At 35.6% G+C, this 14,363-nt stretch overlaps 1 protein-coding gene across 1 annotated transcript; it reads left to right on the plus strand.

Moving 5' to 3' along the window:
* Positions 1-212: 212 nt before the first annotated feature.
* On the plus strand, positions 213-1,118 carry LOC149544216 (uncharacterized). The gene has a single exon (XM_089798734.1). The coding sequence runs from the start codon at positions 263-265 to the stop codon at positions 959-961; it is 699 nt and encodes a 232-aa protein (XP_089654860.1). The 5' UTR covers positions 213-262; the 3' UTR covers positions 962-1,118.
* The last annotated feature ends 13,245 nt before the right edge of the window (positions 1,119-14,363 follow it).

Consider the following 14,363-nt stretch of genomic DNA (forward strand, 5'->3'; position numbering starts at 1 on the left):
TCCCATCACACAAACACACATTTTTCACACATTTTAAAATTAATTTAAATCACACCTCACACCGAACTATCCATGCCAGACGTGTCTCGCCCACAACCAAACGCCATTCTACTTGCCACGTTGCTGCAAAAACTAAAATCTAAATCCTCCTCAATTCTTCACCACTCGAACTTCTTCCCGATAAACTACACTACTACTGTTAAAACAACGACAGAAATCTCACACTAGAAAAAAAAGAAAATTTAACAGGGCGAGCAAAACAATGTCAGGCGCTGGAGCAGTGGCGATGGGCGCCGGGGTCGAATCCCCGGACCTCAAAACATCAAGCCTAGGTCCTTTAACCTTCACACAGCTCAACGCCATAGCAATTATGATAATCTTCGGAGCCAGCGGCCTCACAACCCTAGAAGACATTTTATTCTTCCTCTTCTCCGCAATTTATATTCTGGTCATGTCCAAGATCGCCTTTCCGGCCACGGCTGCCGCAAAATCAAGTCCTCCGAAGCCTGTATTTTCTCCAAGCCGCCTCTTTGTCTGCTATGTTTCCATCGGCGCCGCCGTAGGGTTAATTTTCCCTCTGCTTTACATTTTCGGCGGAATTGCAGCAGGTTACAGGGCCGGAATTTTGGCAGCGGCGCCGCATGTTTTTCTTCTCTCGGCGCAGATCTTCTGGGAGGGCGTGACGTTTAATTCACACAGTTTTTCGCTGCCTTCCAGAGCTTTTGTTCCTATTTTTTACAATACGCGTAGGGTTTTCACGATTTTCGAGTGGATTGAAGTGGAATTTGGGAAAGAGAGGGCAGAAAATCCGTGGAATGATTACGGCCGGGCTCTTGCTGTGGCGAATTTGCTGTTTTGGTGTTTCAATTTGTTCTGCTTTCTTCTTCCTGTTTATCTGCCCAGGGCTTTCAGGAAGTATTATGAAGAAGAGGGTTTTGTAGATGCTGGTAAGGTGAAGTGACTGTAAATTGTCTGGTTTTGTACATATTTGCAGAAGAATGGTGGTTATTGTAAAGAAAATATATTGCTTTGCATAAATTATTTGGGATAATGGTTTAAATGTAATTAAAATAGGGTTTTACTGGAATAAATATGGTCGCTGGCTTTTGTTTGGGGTTGATCTGTGTTCAATTATGTTAAGTTCTTATGAAGTAATTTAATGGAATTATGTTGAGGGAAGAACAAAGTGATTTGCAAACATTTAATAGGATGGATAATAGAGTTGAAATATATTTTAGACAGTAGACAAGAGAAAATGGAATATTTCTAATAAGAGAATGGATAGAACTATTCGGAAATTGTTCTTTTATTATTAATTTAATATAAAATAGTTTATTTGAGATATTTATATTTGGTCTAATGAGTTTTTAAATACTCTAGATTTGTATGCATTTTGTGTGAATAGCCAAACAAAAGAGATTGAGTGCCATATCTTCACCAATCCCACCAAGAGTAATTATGTTAATTTTAGGGCTTACAATCCCACCAAGAGTCATTATGTTAATGTTAGGGCTTGTGAAGTAGTAAGAGTCTCATAACTAACTTTGATAATGAGAGTACCAAATCTGCGACTCTCCCAAGCAATTTCATCATCACAATCATTACCAATCACTCCCACTAAGCAATTTCATCATCATAGTCATTACCAATGAGAAATTGGTCAATAAAATACCTTCAATAATAATAGTTATACCCAAAATTTGGAATTTGGCGGGTGTTCAAATAACTCTCAATCTTGATCCATCCTTTCAACTCCATGATCATTTTGAATGGGAGAAAGGTAGGGGATTCCTTAATGATTGGGGCCCTAAGTAGCTTATATATATATGTCGAGAGTAATCCTTCTCAAGGGACTTATTTTAAATGTATGCATGCATGCATGTATGTAGCAGTCGCGACAAATGATGGAAGTCATTATGAATAAATCTTGATGATAATAATTTTATTTAAATTAGCATTACTTGATCAAAATCTTATATATAGGTAGTGTTTTAGTTGCATTACTTGAGAACATAATTGATTTTCTTCAATTTAGTATAATATTAGTAGTTTATTTAATGGTAAATTTTGTAATCTTTGATTTATATTTTCTATAGTTAGGGTTAAGAATATGGTAATGGATTGGGATACAAGTAGACTTAGCATCAAGAATATCATTAAGGTTATAGTTAGACTTAGATATAGAAATAGGGCTAGGGTTAGGATTAAGGTTGGAATGAGGCATTGACCTAACGTAATTATTATTATGATAATAGATAGATTTATATTTAGGGTTAGGGTTTGGCTTAGGGTTAGGGTTAGGGTTAGGGTTAGAAGTAGGGTTATAGTTAGACGTAACATCAAGAATATGGTTAGGGTTCTTGTTAGACTTAGGTTTAAGGATAGGGTGCTTGGTTAGGATTAGGGTTAGAGTGAGGCATATTATGAGGTAATTATTATGATGATAGATAGGGTTAGGGTTAGGGTTAGAATTACAATTAGAGTAAAAAAATTATTTTTCATAGCTCAACAAATAGAGTTATAACAAGAGTCAAAGTTACGACAAGGTAAATGTTAGGCTCATGATTAGGGTTTAGATTCAATAGTAGAGTTAGGGTTAAAAATTATGATTGGAAAAAATCTTACATCTAGTAGTTGGGTTACGTATTGGTTTAAAGTTAAACTTATGATTAAGAGTAGGGCTAGCATTAGGGTTATGGTCAAACTTAGGATAAGTAAAGGTTTAGGCATAGGATTATGGTAAGGACCATGATTAGTCATAAGAATTGGGGTTAGATTCATAGTTACTATTAGGGGCACACTTATGATATGGTAAGTGATAGGATTAGAATTAGGTTTGTAGTTAGGAGTAGAGTTAGGGTTAGGATTTTAGATTAGATTTGTAGTTATAGTTGGGCATCTTATAAGAGTTTGGTATATTCTCACGATTATGGGTAAGGTTAGGGATAGGAGTATGTCTATGGTTAGAGCTAGAGGTAAGGTTACAAAAAGGCTTATAGATAGGGTTAGGGTTAGGTTTAGAGTTACAAACCTCTCAAAAGGTTCAAACCTCTCTCTCTCTCTCACACACACACGCGCGCGCGCGCACACACACAACCCCCCCTTTCTACTCCCTCTAGATATGTCCTCAATCACGCTCTCTCCCTTTCAATCTTGTGTGTGTGTGTGTGTGTGTGTGTGTGTTGAGATAAGGTTCAAAGTGGTTTTGTGTTACGATGCATATATGATTTGATTAAGGGTAGTGTTTGAGGCTAGGGGGTTAGGATTTAGAGTGGGCTTAATAACTTTTGTTATGGTTAAGGTTAAGAAAATGATTAGGATCATTATTAGCATTTTTATTTCCTGGTTAGCATTATTTTTGGTGTTAGGATTTTGATTAAGAATTTATGATATATTATTATCATTATCTTTAGGGTTTACATTATCGTTAGTATAATGACTCAAGTAATATGTCATTAGATTTAAGGTTTGAGGTTAGGCTAAGGATTAAGTTTTAATAATATGATTATATTAAAGATTATGTTTAGGTTTAGATTCTACATCACAATTAAGTATTATTCTTAAAATTATAATTTAGGGTTAGGATCAACATAGGGGGTTTACGATTAGACTATGGCTATTATTATGGTTAGATTTGATGTTAACATCGTGGTTATAATTTGAGTTACAATTTGAGTTTAGGTGGAGACATTTATATTATAATAAGATGCATAACTATGTTTTCTTTCATAGTTTCCCTCTCTTTCACTCTCTCCCCTACCTTATCTCACCACCATCTCTCTCTCTCTCTCTCTCTCTCTCTCTCTCTCTCTCTCTCTCTCTCTCTCTCTACATTTTAGAAACAAAATATGAGAATATCTCTCTATCTTTCTCTCTCTCCCCCTCCCTACCCTATCTCCCTCTCTCTCCTCCCTTATCCCTTCTTTCTCTCTAATTATGCCTCCTAATAACCCTCTCTCACTTTTCCCCCTTACTTTTCTCTTATCTCTCTCTAGATATTCTACCTATATCTCCCTCTAATCACCCCCTCTCACTCTCCCTTCCCTAATCTCACCATTTTATCCCTCTCTCTACCCCAGTCTCAAAGATCTCTCTAATGAAAACATCTTTAGATATTAAAAATTTAACATGTCCCTCTTTCTTCCTTCCATTAAAAACATTATTCAATTTTATTTACAATTAGACTGTGGCTATTATTATGGTTAGATTAGATTTTAACATCCTAGTTAAAGTTGTAGTTACGATTTGAGTTTAGGTGGAGACATTTCTATTATAATAAGATGCATAACTATGTTTCCTTTCATACATATTTTGTTATAGTTTCTTCTTATATTAAAATTCAAACAATTTTTAAATAAAATGAAGACATTTTAGTGCATTTTATTATTATATTATACAATGGTATACATTGAAAGAGAATTCAAAACAAAACAAGTGTATAATAACTTATATTTTAGTGGTAGATCATATCTATCAAATCATATATAGTAGGCATAATAATAATAGCCATAGTCTAATTGTAAAAAGACTCATATAATGTTTTTGATGGAGGGAACATATAGGGGCACGTAGTTAAAGGCAGGGAGGGGGGAGAGAGGGTCCAATTTCTATTTTTTTTAATAAAATGAAGACATTTTATTATAATATTATACAATCATATATAATGAAAGAGATTTCAAAACAAAACAATTGTATAATAGTTTTTATTTTAGTGGTAATTGAGAAATGAAAATAACAACCTATACAAATATTAATCATTTAGAAGTTAAAAATTGAAGACATAAACAACTATATTTGATCTTATTATATCTTTGATTTAGTTATCTTATATCCCATGAATGAAATTATAAACTTCTTTTAACAATCTTATTAGTCCCTGCCTTTAGCAGGGAACTAATGGTTTTTTTTATCCCCCCCGCCCCAAATTTAATTTATGCCAACAAACTGATGATATTTTCCAAAGTTTCATAAAGATTGATATAAAGTTTGATTTAAAATTTAATTATTAAATACTTATTCTCATTTTATGATTGACTATGTGGCATTTTCCTGGGGTTTATTGTGAATTTCTTAAGGCAAAAATCAAAAAATTTACAAGCGGAAGTTTCTAGGTTCCTCCATCTCGAAAAAAGCGTAAACGTTTATCAAGCGCAGTGAAGCCACACAGTCCGCCTCTCCTTCAGACATGCAGATTTGTGTATTTTCTCCGATCTTTGAGAAAATTGCTCGTGTGCTGGAGAGAGGTTTTTTTCCGAATTTCGTGACCCAAAAATCAGGAAATTTACAGGCAGTTCTCTACCAATTCTGAAATGTTCTAGAAATACTTAGCAATGTCGGCATGTTGTTGATGAGCTCCCGCTAAACCAAAATTAACAAAACAGGAAAGCCGACGAGTGGCACTAGAAGTGCACACAAATTCTCTTCGAAAAATTCTGCCATGAATTTTAGAATGATGTTGGGAGCCTCTAAGATGCCTAAAGCGATTCTTGCACAATTCGGAAGCTTGATCGATCAACAGCTTCGAGGGCAGCTCACCTTCATATTTGATCTCTTCTCCACACGTCTCTGCCACTGAGGTTTTCTATGCGAGTTCTCACTTTTCCCCATCATTGGCTTCCACGATGGCTTTGCCTTGGGTTTCTTCCCCTCTAGAACAATTTGCAATGTCTGAGAAGGGAGTATTTGATCTGACAACAATCCAGTGACCACTCGGAGGGCTTGAACACCAGTCAGGCTTTTGAACGCCTACAGCCAATGCCGCCAATCTATTCTTCGCCGAAAATAAAGGCCTCTTCAATGGCTCCTTTTCCTCCCTTGTTTCAGCTTTCGCACAAGGCCTTGATATGGGCAGAGATAAAATTGGTACAATAGAAGAGGAGGTCGAATCCCAATCAGCTCTCTCAAAGTCCAAAGTACTGGTAGGACACGGGGGACCCCTTTTCACATCTATTACTGAACAGCAGAATTATAAACAATCCAAAGGCAGGGACTCAAGCTCTTCCAAGAGCTCTTGTTTTATTTAAATAAACCATATATTGATTTAAAAACCAATTTGTTTTTTTTAAGCTTTCTTTATTTTGTTGAAAAATGAGTAGATAACATAATTAAAATAGATTTAAACTTATGTATATTTTAGTAAATTTCTAAATCAAATTTGATTTGTTTAAACTTAAAAATTACTAAATTTTATTAACATAAAAAAATATAAGGTAATGATGTTTTGAATAAATTAATATGATAATGAAAGAGATTTTGATTTTAAATTTTGATGTTTTAGATAAAATTTAAGATCATTAACATTATATTCCTATGTTTTTTGGACTTCTGTTTTTTTCTATCTCCAACTATAATTAACAACTTAATTGACCTGCACAAAATCAAATGCATCCCTATGTAATTGGAATTACAAACAAAATTGATTATGAGATGATTTGTTTCTAAACACATGCATAACTTAATGCAACTTTCCCAAACTAAAATGAAATGGAACCACATTGAAGATCCAATTCTTGAATTGATTACTCAAACAAATTTATTAAAAACCCATGCCCATGTATTGCATGGAAGCTTTCTGCAAGTAGTTTCAATAACCTCTCGCCATTATCAAACAACAGATACTGACACAACCTAATATATATCTCCTGATCATGAGCAACATCCTCCAATTGTTGGAGAAGAGAAAGAGGGATCTGATTTTCCAGCTTCACAATATCACATCTAATGCTCGCCTTTACAAGAATCTCAATGTTTTTGAGGGCCCTGCTGCTGCCCAGATCCACACTGGAATCATCAAAACCAGCTGATTTAAGAAAGTAGGAGAGAAAGAAGGCATCAACCATCATATCGGACTGCCTCACCCTTGCGAACATTCTTTTGATGAGCTTTGGATCATTTCCAGCTGTCTCCCTTGTGGATCTGAGCTTGTAAACTTCCATCTGAGATAGATGAGTGAGGCGTTTATGGAATGGCCCCACAGATTCGTCTTTGAGAGAGGAGTGGTGAGAAGGACCGAGGGACACCATATCAGGAATGTAGGCCTATTTGAATCACACAACAGGATAACCAAACTAAATCACCTTCGAAAAAGCATACATTTAACCAGTTTTTATCTGAATCAACATATCTGTAGGCGACATTATTAATTATTGTTTTTAAATGATGAGGCGCTAGTTAGTATCCTTGTGCATAAGAGTGGGGCATTTATGTTCCGAAGGCTTCTTGATATCCATCTATTATTCTCGAACTTTCTATTTGTAATTGTAAAAATTTGAATCAATTCTTCAAAGCTATGAATGAATTTTAAATTGTTGATAACTCGTTATTATATTTTTAATCAATTGTAACTGTTAGCATAAGGAAAGTTTTTTTTTTTGTTTACATGGCATATTTTTTTGTTGGGATTTGGTTCTTGCCATTGTATATGCTTCTAGACATAATGATCCCAAGCATTAATAGATGAAAAGAGAGTTTTATTACCTTTGTCAATAATCCAAAAAATCATCTTTGACAAGTTTGGAACCAAGCTTGAATGACTTCCAAGCAAGTGAATCATTCCCCTCTAGATGATACATTTTCTCATTTCTCATATCAATATTGTCAATGTATTTGTTGGTCATTGTTTTGCTAAAGAGAGAATCATTGGTGGAAACCCACCTCCTCCAGAGTTTTCCCACCAAATATTTTGTACTTAACATCTCCAAGGGTAAGATCACTTATAGGGTTTTCAATTCTATACGAAACATGCATAGGGGAACTACCTAGAGGTGAAGGATGGTCCTCCATCCACCCTCGATTCAGCATGGAGAGCAATAAATCTCGTCCAAACATCCATTTATAGTTTTGAGTGGAGTAATCTTATATTAACTAACAAGGGTTCACTCCTTATAATATTTGGATCCGTACCACGGAAATTTTTTTGCCATCTTGTCAAGTTCCTTGCAAAATGAAGGAGCAACAAGAAAGGGAAACTTATAGATTGACATGACTTGGATACCAACTTGAAGAAAAGTAAGTCTTCCCCCATAGCTAAGACACTTGCTTTTCTTTCTATTAAACATAATGAAGATAAGGGCTGCATCAAGTTTATACTAGTTACCACCTAAAAGTTACTGAGGTCAAAGCATATATAAGAAAACCTCCTTTTTGTATAAATAAATTGCATACCATGGGGCAGATACATACAAAATTACAAAAACTAATATAAAAAAGAAAACATTTTAGAACCATGTTGTCCATGGTTTAGGTCCATCGACACACTTCAATCTCTTTCCATCCTCGATTATGACATTATATGGGTTGGACATCCAAGCCTCCCAAGGAAGGAAGAGGGTAAGGTGCCACAACTGCACTATTAATTGAAGGAGGTGGAAGTGGATGAGGAGCAGTTGTTGGAAAAAATGTTCTATGTTGCTTGGGAGATTGCTAATGGAACAACATTCACTAGTACATACTCATGGATGCCAACTTCGTGATTAGCTAGAGCAATTGGTGCATGAGGCTGAGTTTTTTACGCAGTGCAAAGCAGAAGAATCCCCAAAGGAGATGTCCAAACCCCCAAAAAATAACCACACAATGGAAACACAACAACAAAGCAACAATAATGCAAGATTTGATACCAAATCACAACGTTTTATTCATAGATATAAATGATTACATGCAATATGCCCGGCTATAAGGCCTTTCGAATTAGGGTCAAATACAAACAACAATTACAAAATTACTTCTACAAGATCCAACAAGATTCACTTACAAACTCAATTCCATCTAGTCCCGATCCACAACTGAATAAGAACATCAAGAAAATCCACACTTGTACCCTCAGGTCCACGAAGCAATCTTCTAGTTCTCAAGCCGCAACCCTAGCTCTTCAAAATTCCTCCTCTTCTCTAAGATGGAATAAATAACTACTACCTAAAGACTCCACAAAACCCGTTACTTATACCCAACTAAGCCACAAGTTGGCCTAGCTCATTACAAACTAAATTAAATCCCTTACATTAAATATAAGTTGAGCCACAAGTCGGGTACGATACTAAATTAAATACCCATGCATAAATTAAATGCCAAAAGTTGCCTCATAGACAACTCAACACGAACAAAAACAAAACCAATACTGGCACTCAGCATATACAAGAACACTCAACATCCACTAAGAGCTATAGTAATTCGACATCCACTAGGAGCTATAGTAACTTAGCATCCACTAGGAGCTATAGTAACTCGACATCCACTAGGAGCTATAGTAACTTAGCATCCACTAGGAGCTATAGTAACTCGACATCCACTAGGAGCTACAGTAACTCGACATCCACTAGATGCTATAGTAACTCGACATCCACTGGATGCTACAGTAACTCAACATACACTAACCAACTTGGCAACAATAGAAAATTGGAAACCACTGGCACTTGGCTCCAACATTCAGGATTGCAAGAAAGCCTAGGATGCTCATGCATCAGTTTTGCTTCTTTTTCTTGTGTTTGATTTAATGTAACAATTGATAAAAGTTAATGTCATCATCAAACTCTTCATCAGATCTAGTGGCGAACTCATAGTTGATCTTCTCTCTATTCAAGAGCACCCCACATTCTCTCAACATCTTTAGGAGTTTGTGCTCTTCAACTTTCATCGCCATTGTTATCTACATAGAAATGTTACCAACTATGTCTTTGAAGTGACTTAGTAAGGATTCTAGCCCTACCACTAGAAATATCATGAGTCCAAAGCTTCCAAATGTGCCAAAGAATATGAAGAGAAAGAATAAACTAGAAAATATTGCAATATTTATATCAATTCTCAAGCATTTTCCATATATTAATTCCAACATAGAAAAGTTTACATTTAGAGAAAGGCCAAAAATGCCCTAGTCTTCCCTAGCAAATATACAATTGAAGAAGGCATGAGATGTATTTTTTATTGAGACAAAATGAACAAATGTCGAGCTCTCCATTAGCTTTTTTAACTAGAAACCAATGTAGAAGAAGGCGCCACGTGAAACAAATGATTTTGGGCTCAACAAGGGAGTGTCAAAGGCTTGATATGCATTTTCTTCATTGGGTGTTCTATGTTGAGGCCCCATTTATTATTGCCTTTGCCACTAATCCATGTAAGCATGAGTGCATACTATGTCCCCCAAGCTACCATGTCAATCCCACACAACTAGCCTTAGCCCAAACAATATCATAGACTTGTATCACCCGCTTATACCAAACTGTATGTGTTGGCACATCTTGCAGCTATCCAAATTGTAACATTACGATGTTTAGGTGGTACTACTTTATAATATAATCCCATCAACCAAAAATGAAACTAGGAGTGACGGTGTAAGGAAGTTGTTGTTTCTCATCTACCCATGGACCTAACCTCGTGTAAGGCCTACATGTAACTTCCCCAATATCAATCAAGGAAACACTATAAGAAACATCATTTGTGTGATGATAAGTCAAAGTATCTCCTCACCTGTAAACTATAGGTTGATCCACCTACTTTTCTTGTCTCCCCAGTGACCTGAGCACTATGCTCTGAGGCCCAAACTTGCAGTAGTGATGTGAAGCCTATGCTCTGCCCCTAAGCCCCCTGACTATGGTAGACAATATGGTGCAAATCTTGATAGATCTCCATTGACATCAATATGGTAATCTAGCATCGACAATCCACACAATTGTAGGAATCAAGTTGAGTGTCACACTAGTCCCTCTTATATGTGGGACAAGGTACTTAAATACAAACCCACAAACATAGAAATAAATACACCTCTATGGAACTACGTCTAGGTGTTTATTAAGTGCACACTGACCCTATCAGATCTTGAATGGAATACCAAGACCCACTAGTAGCCACACTTCCTACTCTATTGTTACATCCCTCACAGCTAAGACCTTTATCCCTCAAATAGGCAGACAGAAGATCATGTACTCATCCTCAAGGGTAATAGTGTTCTCGCCTCTTAGGAGATAAATTTTTTTATCCTATTGAGTGCCACCACTTAATGAGTTCTATCACCATAGCAATGTGTGTCCTCCTATGATAAAACACGCCAAGTACCCTAAATTGATAACATCAATCTGAGCCCACTCTATAGCTCTAAACTGCTCTTCTACTATTAGTATTATCATGTGCCTCTCCCATAAAATAAGCATATCTATGGACTACTACCTCCACAAATTAACCATGTATGAATCCTTGACTAAGATACTCAACCTTATTAACTATCCCAAACCCTTTGTTTTACTTATTTAAACTGGCCCTAACCCAACCCTGTCAATTTAGCACCCATACCATGCGGTTAACATTCAAACTTCAATCCCTTTCCATGATAATGTTGACCAAGGACTATGATCCCACAAGTCCCTAGATCCCATGCATTCTCACAATTATGGGACCGTGTTCCTAAACACCTATGCACCCTAGTCAAGCAAAATTTATTCATGTATTGACCAACCCCCTAAACCCAGGATACCATGCAGAATTGTTTTCTCACTAGCAGGAACACATTCTCGCTAAATATCCCTCACCAATATATGAACCCGCATAAAGTTTAAGAGAGATCACCTCCCCACAACTGATTCTTTAAAACCTCATTTTGACCCCCTATCTATTGGTGTTTTGTGGGATTTTGATCCCATCAGACCCACACTCATTCACATTGGACTCAAGCTCGTGGGAACAAAATTTTGAGAAATTAAGAATGACATAAAAGTAAAAATGACAAAACAAAAGATCAAGGTTCAACACCAACTACTCGGTCCATTGTCCTACATACTTGTATGTGTCACACTATGTTAGTTGAATGCTCTAGTCGCCCCTATCTATCAATCTCAACAATCATAATCAGATATCAAAACATCAAAGGCACCATAGCAAGAATGAAATCAATTAACCCCTTTCTAACCCAACTGACCCTTAAATAGGACACCTTATGCACATGTTTTCTCTATTCGCCTTCTGAGGTGACCCCATTTTGCCCTCCCAATATTATTTTTGCATCCTAATTGCAATTTAACCCTCTATTAGCCTCTCCAAATCTGTCCTCTTGCCCCAATTTCTTTACTTTTAAAGATGTCACAGCCTCATTTTCTCTCCCCATCGCCTTCTCGAGGGGGCATTACCCAGTCCAGTCTCTCTCCTCTCTTTTGAGACTAGGGAAAATTTATTGCTTTAAAAATCTTCTTCACGTCATCTATCTTCAAAGCTTATTTGAAATAGTGGTCCCCCAACTATTTCAAAGAGGGACAAGCTATAGACACATAAATTTGATTACACAACTAAGTAATCTTATTTAGTCATCTTCTAAGACATTATTAATTAAATATTTAATATTTGATTAAATTATGCTATTCCCTAGTTAATTAATTTAATTAATTGACTATAGGCCAATTAATAATCAAATGACAACCAATAGTTTCTTTTATTAATTAAATCTGCATTTTTCTATTAAATTAAAATTTTCAAACAAAAGTATTTAATTTAACTCCAAATTTCCTCATTTGACTAATTAATTCAATTAATTAAATTCTCAAACCTTACCTAACCCTCAACAGATCCTTGACCCAATAGTTCAGCCTAATCCAATATAAGCTTATTTATTTAAATTATTGAACTTATTTAATTAATCCCTCCACTTGCATTTCTCTAACATATCCACTTGCTAGTCACATCACCCTCTAATCTAAGCCTAAACACCTCCCTAAATCACTTGCACAATTTTAGACATAAATTAAGGCTCCCTAAATCAAGCCTAAAGTCCACTCTCATGCCACATCCCCTACTCCAAAGTCCATCTCACAACTCTTTTACATACTATCCCTCCAAAATTCCAATCCCCTCACACACATTCTCCTTGCAACACTTGTCGAAAGGCTATGGATTTGATGATGAACTTATAATTGTAATTCATATTAATTGGTAATAACTATTTCCCAGTTTACCGATATGTTGTAATAGTAAAATAGTAAAGTAAACAATAGTAAATCATAACATAATTTACCCACACATAACACAATAATTTTTGGTCTCGCAAAAACCCTTGGTTAGAGGGGCAAACTACAGTGAGGATGGTTCCCACAACTCTTCCCTATAGCTGAAAAGTGTCCCTAGTTAGGAGTGACTAATACATTCTTAGATATTGGTTCCCACAACTCTTCCCTATAGCTGAAAAGTGTGCCCGGTTAGGAGTGAATAATACATTCTTAGATATATCCAATAGTCCTATTAAGTGATACTCTACTAAGAGGTTTTATTACACTTATACAGTTATCACTTGGTTAAGGGATTTACAAGAAGTTCACTCTAGAACTTCCTAAGTCTAGTTAGAGACTACACAGTTAAGGGAATTTATAAAACTTCTAGAAAATGTTAGGTACTTACAAGATAGTAAATGACTTGTAACTACTTTCCTTCCAAGTCTTGTCAAATCCCTTATGCATTGCTTCTATCTTCTCACTATATTCTAATCACTTTACTCCTCTTCAGTATCCTTTTTGTTCCCTCACTCATTAATCTTAGATCTATCGCTCAATCTACCTTTTATGCTTGTTGAGTCTTCATAATTTAATTAGGGTTCTTGGTAGCTTAACCATGAATCTATCCAGATGCTTCTATAAACTATTTTCCTTGATCTATACTATGACTTTTTAACATTTACATGTAATGTTGTTTATCAAAATTTCCTAGTAATCCTCACCTAAATATTAATTACCATTCTCCATACATCATATTACTCTGCTCATCTTTCTACGTAAATCATTTTACATTTGACCATATTCAATGAATTTGATGATAACATGATAGGCTTAATTTATGTTGTCATCCATTAAAACCTTCACCTAATCATGACTTCTCTATTTTTTGACAACCCGCTCCGATGACATTTCTTGTACCAAATAGACTCATACATATCTTTTGTACTGATTAGGTTCTTTTGTGTCCTTTATACCAATAAAAATATATTTATTTGATAACTCTGTTCTTTTTCGATAGTATACCATTATTCTTTGATAAGATATACCTGCTTACCTATTATCTTTACCTCTTCACCAGTTAGACTAACATAATCTTCCTTTATATTTCTTTAACATCAATGATAAACTTAAATCCAAATTCATCATCATCTTCATATGCCAACATAATTTTGTATGCATAAAGTGGGGCCTTTGTGAGAAGTATAATGAGAGAAGGTGTCATCAAACCCATGAGTGCTAGTTAAACTTGTCTGTTTCTAGAAATCAAGCTTGATTCAATTGTCAATTGATGATGGTAGTTCATAACAATATTCAAAATCAAAATCTTGGCATGGAGGAAGCAAGGCCTTGTTATACCAAGCTTGAGGTGCCTCAAACCATGAGTGTTAAACATCATTAAGAAAA

The sequence above is a fragment of the Cupressus sempervirens genome, chromosome 8, assembly GCF_028749045.1.
Source record: "Cupressus sempervirens isolate cs-2001-9-10 chromosome 8, ASM2874904v1, whole genome shotgun sequence".
NCBI lineage: Eukaryota > Viridiplantae > Streptophyta > Pinopsida > Cupressales > Cupressaceae > Cupressus > Cupressus sempervirens.

Coding starts and splice junctions, on each gene's coding strand:
- LOC149544216 (XM_089798734.1), top strand. CDS start 263: ATGTCAGGCGCTGGAGCAGTGGCGATGGGCGCCGGGGTCGAATCCCCG.